We start from the raw sequence: 23,469 nt of genomic DNA, 5'->3' as shown, positions 1-23,469 counted from the left end.
TGGTTCTTGAGGGATGTGTGTGGCAAAAGAAAATAACTCCTTTTATGCACAAAATATACATCTACATACAGTAGATGAATAGATAAACAGTATATCTGTGGTATTATAATTTCATGAGAGGAGGTGATTAGGGGGTGATAATGAAGAAAAAAAGTTGAGAAACACCGTCTTAGTGCTAAGCTTAACAGATAGGCTGCCTTGAATTGTTTTCCTCTAAGTCTCATTTCCTCTATTTGATTGTAAGCTTCTTAGGGATAGGAAATGTAACCTGATCTGTATTTTCAATAACATCTAATACAATGGCTTATGTCCAATTGCATTCAATAAATATGGAACTAATATGGAACACATCTTCCTCTCCTTGCACCCATCCTATTGCCCAATCGATATAATCTAAACACAATGATCAAAATGAGTCTAGCAAGCAACCTGACATAGCTTCTCTCACAAAAATCCTCAGAAAAATAATGACAAACTATTTAAAAAGCAAAAAATCTTCAAAGTAGCATAGCAAAAGGAGACTCTGGAGATGGAGGAATCAGGGCTTTGATTTCTAGCTCTACCATTTACAAGCTATGGAAACTTTAGCCAAGTTACCTATGGGGGAAGGGGAGAGAGGATTAGTAGTCTTGCATACACCCTAAATTTCAAGTGTGTTGACAAAATGGCAGTTCCCCAAACAGGCTAAGGTTCAATTATACCATATTCTTTCAAGCTTCTATGTACATACATACTCCCTCTTTCCAGAGCATCATTTGTTTTTCCTCCAGTCCCCAGCTCAGGCCACACCTCCCCTAGGAAGCCCTCCATGATACCCTTCCCTGCCTCCCACACTGAGATGCCTATCTTCTTGCTTCCCTGACATTCCAATCATACATCATTACAGTACTTGTCATATTATAGTGTAATTAATGGTTTACACATTTCCCTCATTAGTCTGTGAGCATTCTGAGAGCTGAAATGGCTTTATCTTCTTATTCTCAACATCTAGCATGGTACCTGACATACTGTTGGTGAACAGTCGTCATGGTGAATTAACTAATAAAAAGACAGGCATACAAAAAAAGCACAGCAATATTTGACGAATAATGGTCTGTACTCTTCAAAGGACTTTTTTTTTTTTTTTTTTGCTTTTTAGGGCCACACCTATGGCATATGGAAGTTCTGTCTGGAAGTTCCCAGGCTAGGGGTCGAGTTGGAGCTGTAGCTGCTGGCCTACTGCACAGGTACAGCAACACAGGATCCGAGCCACATCTACAACCTACACCACAGCTCACGGCAACGCTGGATCTTTAACCCACTGAGTGAGGCCAGGGATCAAACCTGCGTTCTCATGGATACTAGCTGGGTTCATTAACCACTGAGCCATGAAGGGAACTCCCAAAGGCAAGGGCCTTAAGTTAGATGGAATCATCATCATTGTATATTCTCAGGTCTAAAATAAAACATTGTATATTTCCTGTGTCCAATAATGATAATATAATGAGTCCTTTTAGTAATTTAATGTTACAATCCAATGAGGAAAATCCTATTCTTCTTCTTCTTTTTAAGATTGGAAAATGGGCTCTTAAGTGGTTAAATAACTTGCCTAAGGTCATATAAGGGGAGCTTCTAGCTCTGAAGCCTAGGGTGCTGGCTGGCACACCATAGTACCTCTTAAAGTTAGCTGAGTAATATTCACTTTTGCAAAACATCCCTCTGACCCTCTCCACCTGCAACCTCCTACATACAATCACCTAGAAGAAAACAAAGACTCATACCTCATACATGCAGTTTGTTTACTTTCACAGAAAATCTGTCCGCATACACCCAGCTTCGCTTTATGTAAAAACATACCAATCAATGATAGGGTAATGCGTTGGGACTATACCATTTTAATAACTTTTAGAGACAATATAATGATTATAATTATTTCAGTGACCTTTCAAACTCTTTAAAATGGGAACTCTATTCAGTGCTTCAGCATTCGAGTGTGTCAAAACAGGCATCCAACATGCTAAATTATCATTTCATCAAAGCAAAATGTGAAGTAGCTCATAAAGAATTCTGGACAAGAAGTCATGTATTACAAGCCCTCCATTATTACTTTACTGATGATGTCTGTGAGGGTATAGTTGGAAAGACAGAATTGAAAAACCGGTTCTTGCCACATTGCAAAAGGAGTGGCATCTGGTTCCTGGAGCTACAAGAGGTTACTATGCCTTTTAAATCATGGTATTGTCTCAAACAAAACAAATGAAAAAAAAAACACAGAAAAGCTAAGAGAGAAACAAAAATAAATAAATTAATAAATTAATAAATAAAGGAAAAGTCTTTTCATTTCTGAAAGTTTTGGGGCTATGTGAACCTGTCAGATGCTATTGTTTGTGGGTTCCCTCAGTTACTTCAATCTTCAGGTCCTTAAGGCTTTTCTGTTTTGTCCTTTATTCATTCATAAACAGGCTGCATTGTATTAGTTGTGTCTGATGTGTTGAATTCTAACATCAATCCTTTCTTGCCATGCACTATGAAAAGCCAAAGTACTACTGGGTATGTGAGAGGTGAGCTGGGCATTTGCCCTAGAGAAAACCTGGATAAGAGATGCCATGGAGAACATGCGCATCAGGTCCCCTCCTCCTCTTCCATACAACCTTCAAGTTTCCATGGAGACCTGGACGAATTAACAAATAAGGACACTAATGTTAATATAATATCAGCAAAATTCAGTCAACACACTTTGAGATAAGAAGACAATGTCTATTGGTTTATAGCTTTAGGTTTATATTAATTCATTCCAACACTATCAAAAGCTTGGAATTATGTTAGTAATGGGAGATACTCACGTTCTAGGCATCAGGTGCCAGGTTTGGAATGGCTTGAAAAAAATAGTAGTTTTGAAGAATATGGATTAGTTAGAGGTAAGGAGTAGTTGGTAGAGGGAACAGTAGGTGCAAAGGCATAGAGGTATGAGAAAGTCCAGCATATAATGCTTTCTTAAAACATCTTAGTGACCTTTAGTGATTTTGTCTTTTGTAAACTCCTTAGCACTTACCATCTCTGCCATTCTTCTTGGTTTATTTTTCAACTACAGTTACCATTTTTATAACTAAACTTTCCTTCAAGTCTCTTTCACTTAAATAAATTATGATTTCGTTCTTTTTTCTCTCTCCAGGATGCCTAGAAAGGTGCTTTGCACTGAGAAGTCACTAATAACTACTGACAAATTTGCCAAACAATCAGGACATATATTTTGAGTTTTCATTAAAAACACTAAGATTGTATCTACAAGATTAAAGCAAGACTATTTGAATAACACACCTTGCAACACATTCATGTGGCTTAAATACGTGTTTATATTACTGGAAAAATACACAATGGTTTTGTACATTTGTCTATTTGTACTAGGGCATGTATATACTCTACTTCTAGATCCAGCATTATCTTACCACACACTGTAGATAACTACTTGTATAAAACCTCTGGTTCAATAATAAAGTGCGTAGACTGGATTCTAGACAAAAGGTAGAGTCTGAGAGAGGGGGTGGCAGTCAGGAATCTCAAGTTCTATTTTTGGTTATTTCTGTATCTACCAGACTTTGAATGAGGCACATAACCTCAGTTTCTCTAAACCTTATTATTATTTACCACATAGAACTGGTATGATGAGCTCTCTCTCTCAACAATGGTGTAACACTTGTTGTTTGTAACAAAATATGAAGTACACAGATGTTTCTAAATAAATGCCAAGTATTCAGGTAGCTTACTAGAATCTCTCTTTGCACTTGAAATAAAATTTTATTTTATTTTTATTACTATTGTTTTTTGTCTTTTTAGGGCCCCACCCTCGGCATATGGAGGTTCTCATGCTAAGGGTTGAATCAGAGCTGTAGCTGCTGGCCTAAGCCACAGCCACAGCAACGTGGTATCCAAGCCGCAACTGCAACCTATACCACAGCTCAGGGCAACACTAGATCCTTGACCCACCAAACAAGGCCAGGGATCAAAGTCGCATCCTCATGGATACTAGTTGGGTTCAGCCACAATGGAAACTCCTAAAATTCGATTTTAAATTAAATTTATATTAAAATTAAAAATTCATTTTCTTACCTCCTACCTGCAAAACACAGAAACAACTCAATTTTTTTTAAAAAGCAAAAAGTGCTGCATTAAAAACATTTCACAAACAAAATAGCAAAAAGCAATTTCCACTTAGTTTTTGAAAGATCACACAAGAATTTTTGATGAGATGACCACATCCCCATTTGTCTGAGATTTCCTAGTTTTAACACGGAAAATTCCACATCCCAGAAATCCCCCATTCTGTCACCCTAGTGCCGTGCCATTACTAGAGGTTTTCCATAGCTTACAGCTATTATCTGCCCTCAGGGCTATTTTAACTTTTATTTATCTGAAAAGCACTTGCATATTTTTCCTGTTGGAATTTCATTCGTTAACCACTGGTGAGCATATAAATACTTAAGGAGTTTTGCCCCAGGAATAGATATTTAATAAATGTATACTAATATTTTTGACCTTATCAGAACATTGAAACAATGGGAGTACCCAATTACAAAACAATTATTCTTTTGGCACTAAGGAAATACTAACTCGACTATTCTTTTTCAAGGAACTTGTCCTGTTGTTGTTTACAGACTACTATACTTCCACCCAGTAATCATCATAGCTGAGAAATCAGTAACACAGGCAATACCTTTAAGATCAAGTCACTTAAAAAACATTGTATGTGGGTCATCCCTTGGCCAATTAGTGGCCAGAGAGAAGTTGTTATACTGGTTTCCTTTAATAGCACTATAAACTAATCTGATTCTAAGGTATTTTTAAAAATACCAATGGAATGATTGTTGCTGAGAATCTGGTTATGATGGTTTAATCCATGAATCAAGACCCCAAAATTCAGAATCACTATGACATTGCCCATGATACTGACTAAAAAAGAAGTCATCAGACTATGGAAAAGATTTTTGAGAAACAAGCTGACCAGTTTTCTTTCCTGGAAAACAGGGATGACTTAGGCCATATACATACCTGTGTAATCAAAAAAATCAATTAAAAGGTTATAAATCCAATTAGCTATGGTTTTTTTCCCCAAAAGATACAAGGTGACTTATACACACTTTTTAAAAATTCTAATTTTGTGAACACGTAACTATGTGCCAGGCATTTGATACTCATAAATAGTCCTATGAAAACTGGAATTATAATCCTTCAAAGTGAAGCTTTGTAATTTGTTCAAAGTTACAGACATCAACTAGCAGGGCAGAGGTAAATTCTGCTCTGTCTCCTTCAGAGTCTAACCTCTTAAACTTTAGCCTATGCTGCTTCTCAACATTGTTGAAATAAACTTTGGTGAAACTCTATCTCTAGCCCTAACTTCTGACCTGATTCAGTCTTGTACATTAGAATATAGAACTGCCTATTCAACATCTCTACCTCAATGTCTAGTAGCATTTCAAATTTAATATGTTTCAGTAAATGGAACCACCATTAACCCAGTTGCTCAAGCCGCAAATTTAGTAGGCATCCTCAATTCCTCTATCAACTTCACACTCTAGCTATTTGCAAGGACATCTCCACTGTCACAACTCTAACTTGAACCATTATCATTATTCACCTGACTACTGAGCCTCACAATTGGTCTCTGCTTTCATAGTCCATTTCCCACAAAGCACCCATAGTTGTTAAAACACACATATGGTTTCACTCTTCACTCTTCTGCTTAAACTACGTTAATGCTTCCCATTGTAATAATGTAAACTTAAGGCAGCCTACAAGGTCCTACTGACCTCCTGCCCTGATCTGCCCTCTCTAACTTTATCCAGTAACACTCTTTTTTGCCCAGTATGCTTCAGTCACATTGGTCTTTATGATTTCAGAATTCTCTGTTATGTAAAGTCATGTACTTTAAGAGGATTTGGAAGGGCAGGGTTGGGGATCTGAAAAACTGGTGAAGGTTTGAAAAGGTTGCCTAGAGTAGGAGAATAATTTAGAAAAATTTAACAGGACTGCTCTGTGGTATTGAGAGCTCAGTTGTGGTAGGCGATTGAAATTTAATAACAGAATGCATGTGATTACGCAAATTTCTCCAGTAGTGGTCAGCTGCTCCAGTACCAAAGGGGAGGATATGGATGGTAGGGTTCACTCAAGGTAGAAGCAGATGAAAGGAAAGATGGGGCAAAGGAGTTTAGGGTACTGATAAGTGTGGCTGATTTTTTCCCATAGGTATATAACAATGGAGATGGGGTTGAGAGAAGGGTTGCTAGTATCCTTAGTTTGCCCCAGTTGTGGCAACAACCTATAATTGCTAAATAAAAACAGGACCAAAGGACCAAGACCTACCAGCATTGATGTTTCAAAGTTTTAATTTGCAAATCCTAAGATTACTTTAGGAAATTTGATTCTAAAAAATAAATTACAAAATGGAAGTTCCCTCTGTGGCACAGCAGGTTAAGGATCTGGCATTGTCTTTGCAGTGGTTCGGGTCGCTGCTAGGGCTGGGGATCCATCCCTGGCCCAGCAGAGTGGCTTAAGGATCCACTGTTACCACAGCTGTGGCATAGGTTGAAGTTGCAGCTGGGAAATTCCATATGCTGCAGGTGTGGCTAAAAAAGAAATTACAAAATGGACAAATTAGTAGAGGCTAACATACATTGTAAAGGAATTTTTCACTTTTCAAAATAAATTTCCAAAGGGAATTTGTAGGTTCAACATTAAGATTTATCAGTAAGTTAGGGATTCGGGCTTTAAAAGATTTCCAATCTGGCCAATTATTCAAGTTATCCCAAGAGGGAGTTTTCTTATGCTTCTCCCTTCAGAACATTTCTCTGGTTCTCCTGTTCTGCCAACAAAGAATTAAGTCTAATGTTAGAATGGCATAAATTACTCTTACTGTCCTGGCCACTAACTTGCCGTTTGCCCTTCCTCAAACTAAACTACTTTACACCTACTGCGCTATTGTTTTTGCTGTTTTCTCCTTCTCCTTTTTCTTCTCTTTGCCATGTGCCCTCCACATGTGCAAGTACCCAGGCCAGGGATTGAACCCGTGCCACATCAGCGACCCAAGCCACTGCAGTGATAATGCTGGACTTTTAACCTGCTGCACCGCCAGGGAACTCAAAATTCGGTTATTTTCTCAGGCTCGACCATCTTCCCTACCTTCCATTAAACTCCTAGCCATCTATCAACACTAAGCTCAAACAGCACATTTCCAGATAAAAGACAAGCACTATCTCTCTGCTTTATTTGGTCCCTGCAGATATTTCTTTTACCGGTCTTATGTTGTCTTACAATGCATTTTATATACAATGCAGTATATAATACATACTATACGTTATAAAGTGTTTTTATGATCGATATTTAAGGTCACCCAGGGTCTAAAATAGGGCAAGTGTTCTGTGGCCTTGGTCAAGTCTCTTCCTCTTTGAGTCTCAGGCATAACACAGGTACTGTGGCTCTGTGACGATGAGAAAAAACATTACATATTTAATATGTTGTATTATATATTAATATTATAATTCATACGTATAGATTATAGATTATAGATCTTACACAGTGCTCAACTAAGGCAAGCCACGACTTTGCCAATGTTCTGGCCTTGAATAGGCGCTTAATGAGCGGAGTTTAGAGACCGCTTCTTTTAAATGACGTCACTACAGGCGACTTAAATCACAGCACGTCTGTACCAGGGCACAGAGTCAAGTGAATTACTTAAAACGAGAACACCTGCTGCGTGGCTGAGAGGTTCTGCATAAAACAGAATCCTCTGAGTAGCCCAGGCAACAGGAATATTAGCTCAACATCCAAGGTCTTCCTGGAATTACTCCAGGTTGGGCGGGAAGGGTCTTTACTGCCCGGTGGGAAGGCCGCCTTCCCCATTGGTTTGCGCGAATGGCTGGATCCCCATAGCCAGTGGCAAAACCACTCCCGGGGCGGCCTAAGGGCCCCCTCTCGGTGACCAGGAGGCCACAGCCTCCTCAAGTACACTGTCAGCTGGTGTCGGCCAGCGTCCGTCCGAACAGCGAACGCAGCGGGAACCCAGGCGGCGATTCCCGCGGCGCCTGGCTCCCAGGGCCAGCCCCGGCCGTGGGGTCTCCCCGCACTCCACACAGGGGCCGAGGGGCGGGGCGCGGTGACGCCAAGAACAGTGACGCCACGACGCAGCGCGACGCGGTGACGCACGCCCCTTTGTTGGCTCAGTAGCGGTAGCAGCGGCCGTGGAGGTGGCGCTGGGGACTGTTTTCTCTCCGAGGCCGGTGCGGAGCCGCGTCTGATTGAGGCGGGCGACGAGCGGCCCCCTCGCTCCCTCCCTCCCTCCTCCGCGCCCTCCCCGCCGCCGCCAGCCGCCAACCGCCAACCGCCGCGCCCGGGGAGGAGCTGCGGCCCGCGGGGCCGGAGCCAGGCCTGCGTCCGGACATCAGCCGGAGCCGGAGCGAGAGCCGGGGCCTCGGCGTCCCCGCCCTCTCCCCGCCTTAGGGCCAGCGTCTGCCGGGCCCCCGCGCGTCGCGCCATGGACTCGGACGAGGGGTACAACTACGAGTTCGACGAGGACGAAGAGTGCAGCGAGGAGGACAGCGGCGCCGAGGAGGAGGAGGACGACGACGACGACGAGCCGGACGATGATAACCTGGATCTGGGCGAGGTGGAGCTGGTGGAGCCTGAGCTGGGCGTCGGCGGGGAGCGGGACGGACTGCTGGGCGGGGAGACGGGCGGTGGCGGCGGCAGTGCTCTGGGGCCCGGCGGCGGCGGCGGCGGCAGTGGCGGCGGCGGCGGCGGGTCGGGGCACGAGCAGGAGGAGGATTACCGCTACGAGGTGCTCACAGCCGAGCAGATTCTGCAACACATGGTGGAATGTATCCGGGAGGTCAACGAGGTCATCCAGGTGAGAGTGGCCCCCACGCCTGCTTGATCGGTCTGGACCCAGGAGCGGATTCGTGCTGCTCGCGCGGTCCCGAGGGGCAGGCCTGGGCCTGGTGCTCAGCTCAGCCCGGTACCTCCCAGCCCTGTCTCCTCCGCTGCCCCTGCTGGGGGTAGAGCAGACATTTGCCGGGTGTGGGGAGGTGCGCTGGAGGCGGTGCTTTCCAGGTCCTGCTATGGCGGAGGCCTCCGGCCGCCTAAGACTTCTCTCTTGGACGCAGTTCCTGCCGGTCCTGGCCCCGGTGTTACTCCTCTGGCCCATGGAGCACCTACCAGGGCAGAGTGGAGAAGAGCTGGAAGAACTGGGCCCCTAAGACTGTTTCTCCGGCCTTCAGCCTCACTTGAGCACTTTTGGAAGGGGTTAGAGTAGGCCTAAGAGCTGCTTGTTGTACGGTTGCCCCAAGTGGACACCAGTTAATAAAGGAATGGATCTGCTTGGCAGTCTTAAGTGCCTACTTAAAGGTGGGGGAAGGGAAGTGTTTCTTGGAAGAGGTGTTCGTGGGTCTTCTTTTCTGATGGTGAGGCTTCTGCTTGCATCTTTTTAAATCTTTGCTATTTGTTTGGGACCCAACTACTACTTTTTTCAGTTGTAGCGTACTTAAGCTGTTGGAACAGTTGCAGCGAATTGCATACCCAGCCTTGCAGCTAAAACAACAGCAAAGCGTAGTGTTATTGTTTAATATTGGACAAGCCTCTATTGTGAGTTAGTAAGTAGAGGCTTTCTGCTTCTGGACTCACCCCCTTTCTCTAATAATTTGTATTTCGTGGTCATTAAGTTGGTCTTGGTTTAAATTGATAACCACATCTCATTTAACCTTCTTGTGGGTCGGACTTTGTTTTTGAGCTTAGGACGTCAAAAGTTTCTCTTTGGGAAAAACAGTCATGGGGGTCAGGGATGTGATTGAAGAATAAAAATGAAGCCTTGATTCACTGCAACTTTTAGAAAACACTGGTTACATGGAAAGAAACTATATATACATAAACAGAAGATTACTATTGTCTTGTTGTATGTCAGTCATAACCAATCCCCCACCCCCTTAAAATTGCTTGGCTAATATTCACTGGTAAATTAGTAGTATGTCAGTGCCTACTTGTGAAGTTTGCATGATTTTTTACAGTATTGTTTAGTAGGCGACACTTTCTTTTGAAAATGGAACTATCTATGTAGGCCTATTGGAAGACTGCTTTGAATAATAGTTTAAAAAAATCTGTGATATCTAGTGCTATTACTAAACAGTGGAAATCTCAAACTTTCCTATAGATAATGTAGTTTGAGGAGAGAATTGAAGGGTTGTAGAAGAAAGATAAGTTTTACTTTTTTTTCTAATTCTTAAAATATGACAGTTGAGGTCTTAGGTCACTAAATTGAAAATTTTTCTTTCTTTGAGGAAACTTGAATTTACAGTGAAACTTTGAATTCTTTTTTTTTGTTTATTTACTGTATAAAGTATATAGCAAATCTATAAAGTGGTTTTCAAACTTATTACCTAGGTTTTTTGGCATTTTAGTTAGCTTTAAAAATTCATGGCTATTTATTTTTTAACTTAGGTGTGTTTTCATGTAGTTAAATCTCATCCAACTTTTTCAACTCTTAAGTGTGCCCTTAATCACTGAGGTCAAACCTTACAAATTCTTTATGTCATTTCTGGAACAAAGATGTAGCTAATGCATATGATATCTTTTTTTTGTTAGTTTAGGGGGAAAGGAGTAAGTGCTGATGAACTGAACTCAGACCTACAAAATACTAGGGATTTTTTTTTTTTTTTTTTAGGTGTCCTGCTTTAACCATGTTTCCATAACAGATTTTTGAAGAAAACTGCTATTCTACTCCATGTTAAGGATGCTCTTAAATAGAATTGCACAATATCTTAGTATCTTTCCCTTGTTAAAAGTTCATATTTAGGAATATCAGTAAATCAAAGGATAGGAGTTAGCCCAGACCATTTCCTCTCCAAATAGTACACATTAGATCTAAACTAGGCTTTGGTTATGTTATAGGTTATGTTTGTTAAATTTAAACTTAAAAAGTTACATAGGTAACATACTGTTAGAAAACAGGTATTGGGTAAGGAGAAAAAAATAATTATTTTACCTGCCACTTTGAGATATATACCAGAATTTGAACTGTGGTCATTATTCCAGACCTGTGACTAAGCTATAGATGTTTTTTAAATAATAACAGAATCAAACCCTGTATTCTCTTTATGTTTTTAGTAGAAAAAAGCAGATTAGAAAAAAGAATGATTTTAAAGAAGGAATGTCAGCAACTTTGTCTTGTCAAAAAGTAGCGATTTTTCAAGTGCTTACATTTTTATAGATCTAAACTATTTAATCAGTCTTTTATTATTTTGCTCTTTTTAATGTCTAGTTTCTGTCTTATAAGCCTCTTTGGAAATATCCTTATAGGTAAATCTTTGAATGTCTATTTTTCAGAATAAATTGAATTGCTGAGTCAAAGAGCTTGGTTATTTTCAAAGCATGTGATACGTATTACCACACTGCTTTCAGAAATACTTATACTAGTTTTTCCCCCCTCTGATGTTTGATTGAAATAAAATGGTCATCATTTTTTAAATTTCCTTTTTTTTTTGAACTTCTAACACGTTAGAGGTTGAACTTCTAACATGTTTATTCTTTCGTAAATTGCCCTTTGCTTTTGCTGTTTTACCCCTTTTGGGGATGTTTGTCTTTTATTGATTTATAAGACCTGTTTATATTAATAGTGGCTTTACATATCACACATGTAGGTTTTTTAGTTAAAACTAATGTTGGTCTAATGTATATTTTAAGTAATTTTAGAACCATTGTTTTATTTAGTTCACCTTAGGGAGCTTACTGTTAATTCTAAAAAATTTAAATCCCCTTCTCCCTGGTGCTACTTTTCAATATGAAATCAGGTATACTAGTGAATTTGAGAGAGAAAGACTGAAATGTAATAAGGTCACCAAGTTAATCTTTCCTGGGGGAATTTGGTTACTTTTTCTGAGAGTAGTTCTGGGCAACAGATTAATACTGTTATTTGTAGATATCTGCTAATTAGTTCTAGTCTTCAAATAAGTTAACACGTTTTCTTTTAGGAAATTCTTGGTTTTCTGGCTTTCTCTAACTCTTGTTATAGTTTGTTTAATTTGGCCTTGTTTTTTTTAAACCCTTTGTGGCTACTTAGCTTACCTTTTGAACTTTTAAGAAAAGATCAAGGATTTTCTTTAACTTTATATCAATGGTAGGTGCTTATAGCCTTTGGTTTGCCCAACTTTACTTAACTACTATTGTTACTGTTACAATAGTTAACTTATTAAAATTACTGTGATTATTTAATGTAATTGCCTAAATAGCTAAGTAATTTATTGAACTAACATTATATAGCTCTGTATTTGAAGGATGTTTAACTTTGCCATTTTGTATTTCCATAGCAATATTCAGCAAATGTCGGTTGTGCCTTGGGTGTGTGCTTGTCACTGTAGAGGACATGGTTCTTAACTAAGAAGCATAGAGATGGGGAACACAGAGGTCCTTGGGCTCCATTCCCAGAGATTGTTATTCATTAGTCAAGTCTGAATTGGAGCCTAAGCATCTCTATATTTTTAGTCACTCTGGTGATAATTCCAAACCTCTGGAATAGTCATAGTTCATCCAGTGTCATGATTTTGACTCACTTAGGAAGAATGTAGTAGAGTATGACAGTACCCTTAATACCACATTTAAAAAGGATGTGCTGAAGAAGAGGCACATCGGACTATTGGATGTGAACAGAGAGGAGGCATAAAGAGAAGTGGATGGCGTCTTGCTTTATTATAAGATTTATTATTCTAAATAACCTGTATTAAAGACACCTGAAATATGTAACCTTCATGAGGGAAACTTTCTGTTGTTTGTTGATTTGAAATCTTTGGTTCATTTTTTGTCTTTTTATAGGGCCGCACCTGTGGCATATGGAGGGTCCCAGGCCAGGGGTCTTATTGGAGCTGTAGCTGCCAGCCACGCCACAGCCACAGCAACGCCAGATCAGAGATGCCTTTGCAACCTACACGACCTACACTACAGCTCACGGCAACGCAGGATCCTTAAACCACTGATCGAGGCCAGATATCCAACCTGCAACCTCATGGTTCTTAGTTGGATTCTTTCCACTGTACCACGATGGGATTTGAAATCTTAATTATTATTTCACCCATTTATTTATTTGAAATATTAAAGAACTTCTAAGGTAAAGTTTCATGCATAAATTAGAGGCAGTATAGTCCAGTGTATTGTGTATTGGTTTGGAAGTCAGTTTTAACCATTACTTTCTTCTAAACTGACAGGTTAATTTACATCTCAGAACCTTGAGTTTTTGTTTGGCTTTGCTTTTTTTTTTTTTTTTTTTTTAATTTAAATCTGGGAAGTTAACTACTAGACTGGCCTTTTTTATGTTAATGCTTTGTTTGTTTTCCTAAAGTCCTTTTAAAGGCTCAGTAAATTGGAGATTCTCACTTTTTCCAAGAAATTGAAGTGTGCATATCAAGATGAATTTAAGTTGATCAACTTGGAGTTCCTGTTGTGTCTCAGTGGTAGCGAACCCCACTAGTATCCATGATGATCCGGGTTTGATCTCTGGCCTTACTCAGTGGGTTAAGGATCTGGCATTGCCCTGAGCTGTGGTGTAGGCTGCCGATGTGGCTTTGATCCTGATTCTGTGTTTCTGTGGAGTAGGCCAGCAGCTGCAGCTCCAATTTGACTCCTAGCCTGGGAACTTCCACATGCCGCAGGTGTGGCCCTAAAAAATAATAATAATGATAATAATAAATTGGTTCACTTGTTTGAGGGAGATGCGATGTGTGTGTGTTGTAGCTATTAAGGTGTCAGTATGGTTTATTCCTCTCGAATTTTTATCTTTTCCCAGCTGATTTCTTTGAGCTCTAAGTTCTAAATAAAACTAATTCTTGTTGAATCGCTTATGGTTTTAATCCTCTGAATCAGAAACTGTGGTTTATCAGTCTGTTTTAACAGCCATTCCAGGTGATACTGATGTAAGCTGAAGTTTGAGAACCACTGGTCTAGTTGAAATTTAACAGCAGTGCTCTCCATTATAATTACTAGTGATAAATTACTGTAGAGGTGCGATATTGATGGAAGGCAATTTGTTCAAGAAATTTTAAGAGTTTGGTCAATACTTACTAGGCTAATCATGAAGCGGATTTATTATCGTTACTGTTATTTTTCAGATAAGGTGATCTTTATTCAGTCATTTCAAACTTGCAAGCCAGACTGTTGACATCTTTCTTTTGAGGTTGGAGGACTTGGTTTTTCTTCCACCCTTCCCCACACACTGGTGGTGGTGGTGGTGTTTTTTAAACAAAAATAGTTGTGTTTCTTTATTTGATACACTGGAAGAGATATGAAGTCTTTGGATACTGTCAGTGTACCTGCTTGGTACTGCATTAAATATTGAAAAAAATATGAAACTTATTCTCTAGGAGTTCACGGTCTCTCTGAATTTAGACCCTCAAAGCTATTAGGTCAGTGCTAAATGGATAATAATAGAGGTCTGTGGATGTTATCTGGAAGATGTCTAGGATTTAGGTGGATAGAAAGGACAGATAGGAAGCCATTCGAAGAAATTGAAATAAAAATGAGGAAGGTGTGTTCCAGTAATGGTGAGGTCGGCTAAGGTAAAACAATTAATTATGGGTGATAAGATTGTAGAAGCTCGGACAAAGGCAGAAATCATCAGACTAGATCACTTTCTTCTGGGCTTGACCTGTGGCAGCTATATGTATTAGTTATCTTTAGCTCTATATTTTCCCTAAAAATTAGTGGCTTAAAAACACAAAACACCTCACATTTTATATGGGCCATGATATGGCTTCAGCTTAGTTGGGTTCCTCTGTCTCAGGGTCTCTGTATCAGCTAGATTGCATTTATCAAGGTTGGACTCATGGGAAGATCCCCTTCCAGACTCACTTGTGTGGTTGTTGGGAGGCCTCAGATTTTTCACTGGCTGGTTTTTGGCCAATTCATGCCACGTGGGTTTCTCCAGAAAGTGGCTTACAACACAGTAGTTTCTTTTCTTCAGGGTGAGGAGTCTGATAGAGAGTCCCCAAGATTAAAATACAGTCTTCTATAACTTGATCTTAGAAGTGACATCCCATCACTTGGCTGTATTGTACTGTTTTAAAACAGTACAATACAGCCAACACTCAAGAGGAAGGGAATGCACGAAAGCGTGAAGACAGGAGGTGGATCCTGAGGGCCATTTTAGAGACTACTTACCATGATACATATAATCTGGCTCAGATAAGAGGTGAGTATAAACTATTGTATAGTGTGTATTTATCCAATTTATCTACTAATGGAAGGGTATAGTAGTTTGAATTTTTAATTTTTGAATAACCATAAATTATTTGTTTGACTTTGAGAAGTATTACTGTACCTTTAAATGATTACCTTTCAATGGCTGAGATTGAAAGAATAGTTAACCTCTTAGAATTGGCAGGAATTTGAGATTCTTCAGTTCATTGATTTTTTTTTTTCCCCCTTTTTCATTTTTGAACTTCGGCTAGATAGTAGCATCACCTGTGATTTTTTTTTTTTTTCCCTTCTTTTGTTTGTTCTTTCTTCTTTTTGGTCTCTTTAGGGCTGCACCTGCAGCATATGGAATTTCCCAGGCTAGGGGTTGAATCAGAGCTACAGCTTCTGACCTGTGCCACAGGCACAGCAACACAGGATCCAAGCTGCATCTGCAACCTACACCACAGCTCATGGAAACGCTAGATGCTTAACCCATTGAGTGGTACCAGAGATTGAACCCATGTCCTCATGGATGCCAGTCCGGTTCATTAACTGCTGAGCCATGATAGGAACTCCTCACCTGGTAATTTTTTCATGACATTTTAAATTTTAAGATACAGATTAACGTGTAGTTGTAAGAAAGGTGCGCTATACCCTTTACTGATTTGATTTTTTTTTTTTCTCCTTTCTTTTTAGGGCCACACCTGTGGCATATAGAGGTTCTCAGGCTAGGGGTCTAATGGGAGCTACAGCTGCCAGCCTACACCACAGCTCACAGCAACGCTGGATCTTTAACCCACTGAACGAGGCCAGGGATCGAACCCAAAACCTCATGGTTCCTAGTCAGATTCATTTCTTCTGCACCATGACAGGAACTCTGCCTTTACTAACTTTTCTACAGTGGTACCATCTTGCAGAACAGCATAATATCATAATCAGTATATTGACATTGATGCAATCTACTCATCTTATTCAGATTTTTTACTTGAGAATTTTTTTAAAAGCTGGCACTCATAACCCAAGGCTAAGCGAATAGGTCTCTGGGAGTTTGGTCTAAGCATTATCATTAAACAAAAAGTCTTCCTCTGTTTTATTTTATGTACAGCCAGTGTCTCTAAGAATCCTCTCCATAACATTCTAATCTACTTAACTCCAAATAAATGACAGTGAGCTGTTTTGTGATGTAGCACATTCTAAGTTTAAATCTTGACTTTTTTTAAAAAAAATGGAGTTAACATTCTCCATTTTAGCTTTCACCCATTGTTCCTGTGGTGGCTTAGATGAAGATTGTTGTTGTTGTTCTCTTAACATAATTATCGTTTGGAAGCATGAAGGAAAACATTCTCTTCCTAAGGTTAATTAATCCCCCTCTTTTTGTTCTTTTTATGATAGTGGACCTATAATATCTTTGATTATGCATGTTGCCTATTTAGACACTTTCTTTTAATAGGTATAGTATCAAAGGCCATAACTGCTAAGATCTTGACTGTCAGTATAGTCCATTTTGCAAATAGCTGAATTATTTGCATTATATGATGGGGTAAATAGAAGAATGAGTGTTAGGCTGACATTTGATCTGTTACCCAGAGCTGCTTCTTTTTTTTGTTTGTTTTTTGTTTTGTCTTTTTTTGCTATTTCTTTGGGCCGCTCCCGTGGCATATGGAGGTTCCCAGGCTAGGGGTCCAATCGGAGCTGTAGCCACCGGCCTACGCCAGAGCCACAGCAACTCGGGATCTGAGCCGCGTCTGCAACCTACACCACAGCTCACGGCAACGCCGGATCGTTAACCCACTGAGCCAGGGCAGGGATCGAACCCGCAACCTCATGGTTCCTAGTCAGACTCGTTAACCACTGCGCCACAACGGGAACTCCCCAGAGCTGCTTCTAATCTGGGATGACTGGATACTTTGGGGCCCATGGAGGTAGTAGAGGCAGTCCTTGCCTTATTTTATTTTCAGTGTTTAAAAAAGTCTACTCTATTTAAAACAAAGCAAAACAAAACTGCCAGGCTAATTAAAATGTGGGCCGTTGTTATATGTTCAATTTCAAAAGAACACGTTTTACAGTCAGTAGATTTCTAAAATTAAGTAATTTAAGTTTCTTCCTAAAATTTTGCTTTCTTCCTAACTTTTTATTCACCCAGTAGTAATCTGGCTTAATCTTGAATAATGTCTCCTTTCTTGATGTATCTTGGTATGTAGTAAATGCCCAATTAATATTTGAGTTAAATAATGGATAATTTGGTATTTTAGAAGGCAGTTTTAAAAGGTCTTGTTTGAGCTAGCAGCTGCTCTGGCAGATTAATTTTTTAGAGCCCTACTCATTTTTAAAAATGAGAGTATTGTTTTTAAGGCCAAAAAGTGTGAAGATTTAAATGAGAAACTGCCAAATATTGTATTGGGAGGTTGTTCTTTTCTTTTTCCCTGCACTTTTGGCAAACAGAAGTTCCTAGGGCCAGGGATTGAACCCACTCCATAATAGTGAACTGAGCCACTGCAGTGACAACACCGGATCCTTAACCTGCTGAGCCACCTGGGAATTCTGGGAGTTTTTTTAATGTAATTTTATTTTCCACTTAATGAAGACTTGCTCAATAACATCTTTTCTTTGTGCTGCGTTCCATTTAAAAGAAGTGTCACAAATGACCTGAGAATACGTTTTGGCAAAAAGTACCGCAGATAGGAGTTCCTGTCGTCGTGCAGTGGTTACTGAATTGGACTAGGAACCATGAAGTTGTGGGTTCGATCCCTGGCCTTGCTTAGTGGGTTAAGGATCTGGCGTTACCATGAGCTGTGGTGTAGGTCACAGACGCAGCTCGGATTCTTCGTTGCTGTGGCTCTGGTGTAGGCTGGTGGCTGCAGCTCCGATTAGACCCCTAGCCTGGGAACCTACATATGCTGCAGGAGCGGCCCTAGAAAAGGCAAAAAGACAAAAAAAAAAAAAAAAAAGTACTGCAGATAATGAACTATTAGGTAACATTTCCTTATTACTAAGATACTTGTTTAGACAATGCTAAGAATAGCTATAATCCCAGACATTTCTTCCAGGCTTGCTTTGCTGTCTCCTTTTAAACTGTCATACTTCTAATTCAAATATTAACCAGCTCCAATTAGTTGATAATATAGCCTTTCTCAATCACAATGGCACTCTTTTTTTGGAATTAAGAATAGGCCAGGGACTGAGAAATATTTTCTTATTATCCTAGCAAGTATTTATATGTGGACCTCTAATGTGGACACACTGAAATTTGTGACATTTTGGATAGGCATTTCCTGAAACCCACTTGAAATCCAAACTTATGGCCTTCTTTCCTTAAGGCTCTTCTTCCTTTGATTGACTTACTAGTTGGTCATTCTTGGAATTTGAAAGTCATTCTTGATTCTTTTTCTCCCTGTATTTCCCATATCTGGTTGCCCTGATCAAGTTACCCCTGAAATTTATAAGTTACCTCTGAAATTTATTTTATGTTATTCTTATCCCTTTTTTTCTAACTAACCTAACGTAGGGCCTCTTTTTATTTTGCCTTTTTGTCTCTGGGCTTCCAGTCTGTCATACTACCAAATACAAATATACCAGTTATTTTCTTGCTAAAATTAAAAAGAGGCTTCATTACCCCCCATATATTTATTTCCTTTTATATATCTAGTTCAGATTCTTTAATGTGGTCTTCGTGGCTTCCCCATCTTGATTTCAACAGATTTTTTCATTCTTTGTTTTGGCTGCCCCATGGCATATGGAGTTTCTGGGCCAAGGATCAGATCAGAGCTGCAGTTGCAGCTTACACTGCAGCTGCAGCAACACTGGGATCCTTAACCCACTGTGACGTGCCAGGGATCAAACCTGCGTCCCAGCGCTCCCAAGATTCTGCCAATCCCATTGCATCACTGAGGAGACTCCTAATTTTTTCAGCCTTAACTGCTGTTGTTCCATGTCCTCCCACCACCCCAAGTTGCACTAATAATTTCTTAATATATGATACACATCTGTGTTTTCCTGTTTTTGCTCATGCTGGTCCCTATTTTTGTGATGCTTTTTGTCTTTTTAATTGCCTGATATACTCCTAGACATACCTCACTCTGTGTTACCATGTCTCTTAATAGGTCCCTCTCCTCTACCTTCACTGCTTCCTTGTTTATGTTTGCATAGCACTTTGTATGGACATTTAGTGTGGTATCAGTGAGGCTATAATGTAGCCACCCCGATTTCTAAGTCACTAGCTAACTATGAGGGTTTTGAGGGTGAGAGCTGAGTCTTCATCCATAGCATATGTCACACAGTCTCTGACATAGTAGAAACTCAGTAAATACGTACTCATTGAAGTATGTTCTTGTGTAGTAAGTGCTTGCTTCTCTGGTTTCCTTAACTGTAAACCAAAGGGGACCAGACAATGTTTTCTTTTGGCACTAATTATTTTATGATTTCTAAATAATGCTACAGTGATAGTGTAAGAAGATGGCATGAAAAAAGCATTTAAATTGCAAGAGGGCAACCTTTTTTTTTTTTTTTTGTCTTTTTAGGGCCACACCTGAGGCATATGGTCCTTCCTAGGCTAGGGGTCGAATTGGAGCTACAGCTGCCAGCCTGCGCCACAGCCATAGCAATACAGGATCCGAGCTGCGCCTGTGACGTACACCACATCTGGGGACAACGCTGGATCCTTAACCCACTGAGCGAGGCCAGGGATTGAACCCACTACCTCATCGTTACTAGTCAGATGCGTTTCCACTGAGAGAACAAGCTTTTTAAGGCCTCTTTTACGTTAAACTTTTATTTTCATATAGTTCCCTGATACTTTGTATGAACTGAGAGTGATGTTAAAAACAGTTTAGTCCCTCTAATATAGTAGTTCTCAAAGTATGGTCCATGAGAGCAAAACTTTTGTATAGCAGTATTTGTCTTTTTTTAGAGCCGTACTTGTGGCATATGGAAGTACCCAGGCCAGGGGTCGGATTGAAGCTGCAGCTGCAGGCGTGTGCCATAGCCACAGCAATGCCAGATCCAAGTCGCATCTGCAGCCTGCAGTGCAGCTTGTGGCAATGCCAGATCCTTAACCCACTGAGCCACAATGGGAACTCTAGTATATTTCCTTTTTAATGTGCATGGATTTGTATTGATGGTGCAGAAACAATGAGTGGGTAAAACCATGGGAACCTTAGCACAAAGCAAATCAGTGGCTATACTAGTTATTTTTTCATTGCCACACACTTAGTAAAAAAAAAAAAAAAAGAATCATTTTCAGAGTTCCTTCTGTGGCACAGTGGGTTAAGGAGTTGATTGTCTGTGTAGCAATGTGGATTCCATCCCTGGTCTGGTGCAGGGTTAAAGACCTGGTGTCGCTGCAGCTCTGGTGTAGGTCACAGCTGAAACTCAGATTTGATCCCTGGCAGGGGAACTTCCATATGCCAAGGGTGTGGCCAAAAAAAAAAAAGCCATTTTCACCTATTGTCCTGGATGAAGCAGTAAAAGTTATTAGTGTTGGAGTTCCCGTCGTGGCGCAGTGGTTAACGAATCCGACTAGGAACCATGAGGTTGCGGGTTCGGTCCCTGCCCTTGCTCAGTGGGTTAATGATCCGGCGTTGCCGTGAGCTGTGGTGTAGGTTGTAGACGCGGCTCGGATCCCGCGTCGCTGTGGCTCTGGCGTAGGCCAGTGGCTACACCTCCGATTCAACCCCTAGCCTGGGAACCTCCATATGCCGTGGGAGCGGCCCAAGAAATAGCAACAACAACAACAACAAAACAACCACAAAAAAGACAAAAGACAAAAAAAAAAATTATTAGTGTTGTTATATCTTATCCCTTAAGTACACGTCTTAGTAGCTTACGTGGCAAAATTGGTGGCATGCATAAAGCACTTCTGTAAACTAGAGTGGTTGTCTTAAAAACATTTGTGCAGTTTGATTTGTGAGCTGAACAAACTGCTTGTTTGATGGAACACTGTTTTTACTTGAAAAAAATGACTTTACAGACTAGTTATTCAAACATATGGCAGATAAACATATGGTAAATGTTTCTCCAGAGTGAACGAAATACACCTGTTATTTGAAGGAAAATTGCTTATTTGTTGCCAATGATAAAATATTTAAATTTTTAAGTGAAAATTAGAATTTTGGAAAACTTATATCTGCCATTGTGAAACTGACAGCTTCTTGATGAGGTATAATATAGCAACATTTGGAAGATCTGCTTCTTCCAAATAGTGAACCAATATTTTTCACATGATAATTTTTCAGTGTCCGATTATGATATTTCACAGTCATGCATTGGTAAATGATCCATTCAGAGTATAAAACAGATCATTGGATTTTAATATAGCTGGAGTGTGAAAAGTTCTTTTTTTTTTTTTTTTTTTTTTTTGTCTTTTTGCTATTTCTTTGGGCCGCTCCCGCAGCATATGGAGGTTCCCAGGCTAGAGGTTGAATCGGAGCTGTAGCCACTGGCCTACGCCAGAGCCACAGCAATGTGGGATCTGAGCCGCATCTACAACCTACACCACAGCTCACGGCAACGCCGGATCATTAACCCTCTGAGCCAGGGCAGGGACCGAACCCGCAACCTCATGGTTCCTAGTCGGATTCGTTAACCACTGCGCCACGACAGGAACTCCTGAAAAGTTCTTTAATATAGTTTCAGACTCTATGTTATAACTTATCCTTTTAAGAAACTACCACTTTTAGGGAGTTGCTATTGTGGCTCAGCGGTGATGAACCCCACTAGTATCTGTGAGGATTTGGGGTTTGATCCTTGGCCTCGCTCAGTGGGTTAAAGGATCCTCCGTTGCTGTGAGCTGTGGTGTAGGTCGCAGACACTGCTTAGATCTGCTTGCTGTGCAGATTTGACCCCAGCCTGGGAACTTCCATATGGTGCAGGTGTGGCCCTAAAAAAAAAAAAAGAACCACTTTTTGAGTTTTGGTGTAATACCAGAAAGAATATCCATAGTTATTTGAAAAGGCTGTGAAGGAGTTCCCGTCGTGGCTCAGTGGTTAACGAATCCAACTAGGAACCATGAGATTGTGGGTTTGATCCCTGGCCTCGCTCAGTGGGTTAAGGATCCGTCATTGCCATGAGCTGTGGTGTGGGTTGCAGACGTGGCTCGGATCCTGTGTTGCTGTGGCTCTGGTGTAGGCCGGCGGCTAGGTCTCCAGTTATACCCCTAGCCTGGGAAATTCCTTATGCTGTGGGTGTGGCCCTAGAAAAGGCAAAAAACAAAAACAAACAAAAAAAAAACCCATAATTTCATAAAAATTTTTTTTGTATAAGTTCTTCTGTGGCATGGTGGTTTAAGGATCCAGCATTGTCACTGCAGTGGCTTGGTTTGTTGCTGTGGCTTGGGTTCACTCGCTGGCCCAGGAACACATGCCATGAGTGGGGCAAAAAAAGCGATTTTTGTATTAAACATGAGGGTTTATTACTGATATTTTTAATGAATTAATAAATATTTTAAAAATCATTTTGAGGCGTTCCTGCTGTGGTGCAGTGGGTTAAGGATCCAGTGCTTCTGCAGTGGCTAAGGTCGTTGCTGCTGAAGCACAGGATTCGATCCTCAGCCCAGCGCAGTGGATTAAGGATCTGGCCTTCTTGTAGTCAAGGTGTAGGTTTGCAGCTGAGGCTCGGATTCAATCCCTGGCCCAAGAACTTCCATATGCTGCAGCCGCCAAGAAAGGGAAAAGATATCTAACATCATTAATGTTGATAGTTATAATTCACATAAACAAAACTCAGTACTTTTTAAGATAGAAAGGGGTTCTGAGACCAATCAGGTAGTGAATCACTGCTCTGATATTCTGAAATATTTATGAATCATTATGGAAACACAGTATTGGCTTGCAAACAGGGGATAAGACTAGCCACACTATATGAGTTGAGTTGAGTTTATTTTATTTTTTGTCTTTTTAGGGCCACACCTGTGGCACATGGGAGTTCCTAGGCTAGGGGTTGAATCAGCTGTAGCTGCTGACCTATACCACAGCTCGTGGCAATGCTGGATCCTTAACCCACAGAATGGTGCCAGGGACCAAACTTTTATCCTCATGGATGCTAGTTGGATTCATACCGCTGAGCCACGACATGAACTCCCTATGAGTTCACTTTAAATCTGCAGTGGGTTATGTATGACAAATTAAGTATTGCTGATTAATCAGAAACATATATAAGCTGTCTTAGATGCTCTGGGAGATATTAACAGAAATAGTAATATCATTAATAAATATGATTGAAATGTGAATCATAAGGTATGATAGGGTAAGATGTTTGGAAATGGAATGGATGCTTAATTTTCTCAAGAAGGAACTG

General features: G+C 40.4%; 2 protein-coding genes across 4 annotated transcripts in view; one reads left to right on the top strand and one right to left on the bottom strand.

Annotated features, from left to right (window-relative positions):
- On the bottom strand, positions 4,093-8,505 carry LOC110261568. The gene is made up of 2 exons (XM_021099104.1): positions 7,546-8,505; positions 4,093-7,450 (listed from the first exon to the last, which is right to left on the bottom strand). The coding sequence occupies exon 1, from the start codon at positions 8,503-8,505 to the stop codon at positions 7,705-7,707; it is 801 nt and encodes a 266-aa protein (XP_020954763.1). The 3' UTR covers positions 4,093-7,450; positions 7,546-7,704.
- ARIH1 (ariadne RBR E3 ubiquitin protein ligase 1) overlaps positions 8,176-23,469 on the top strand; it is a 116,635-nt gene continuing 101,341 nt past the window's right edge. Inside the window, exon 1 of one of the 3 annotated variants that reach the window (XM_021099101.1) lies at positions 8,176-8,875. In XM_021099101.1, coding sequence (XP_020954760.1) covers positions 8,504-8,875 — 372 coding nt within the window. In that variant the 5' untranslated portion in view covers positions 8,176-8,503. The remainder of the gene's footprint in view (positions 8,876-23,469) is intronic. The other 2 variants (XM_021099102.1, XM_021099103.1) reach the window with 2 other exon arrangements.

Source organism: Sus scrofa, chromosome 7 (assembly GCF_000003025.6).
Source record: "Sus scrofa isolate TJ Tabasco breed Duroc chromosome 7, Sscrofa11.1, whole genome shotgun sequence".
NCBI lineage: Eukaryota > Metazoa > Chordata > Mammalia > Artiodactyla > Suidae > Sus > Sus scrofa.
Note: the sequence above shows the minus strand (reverse complement) of the source record. Positions and strands in the feature narration are given on the sequence as shown.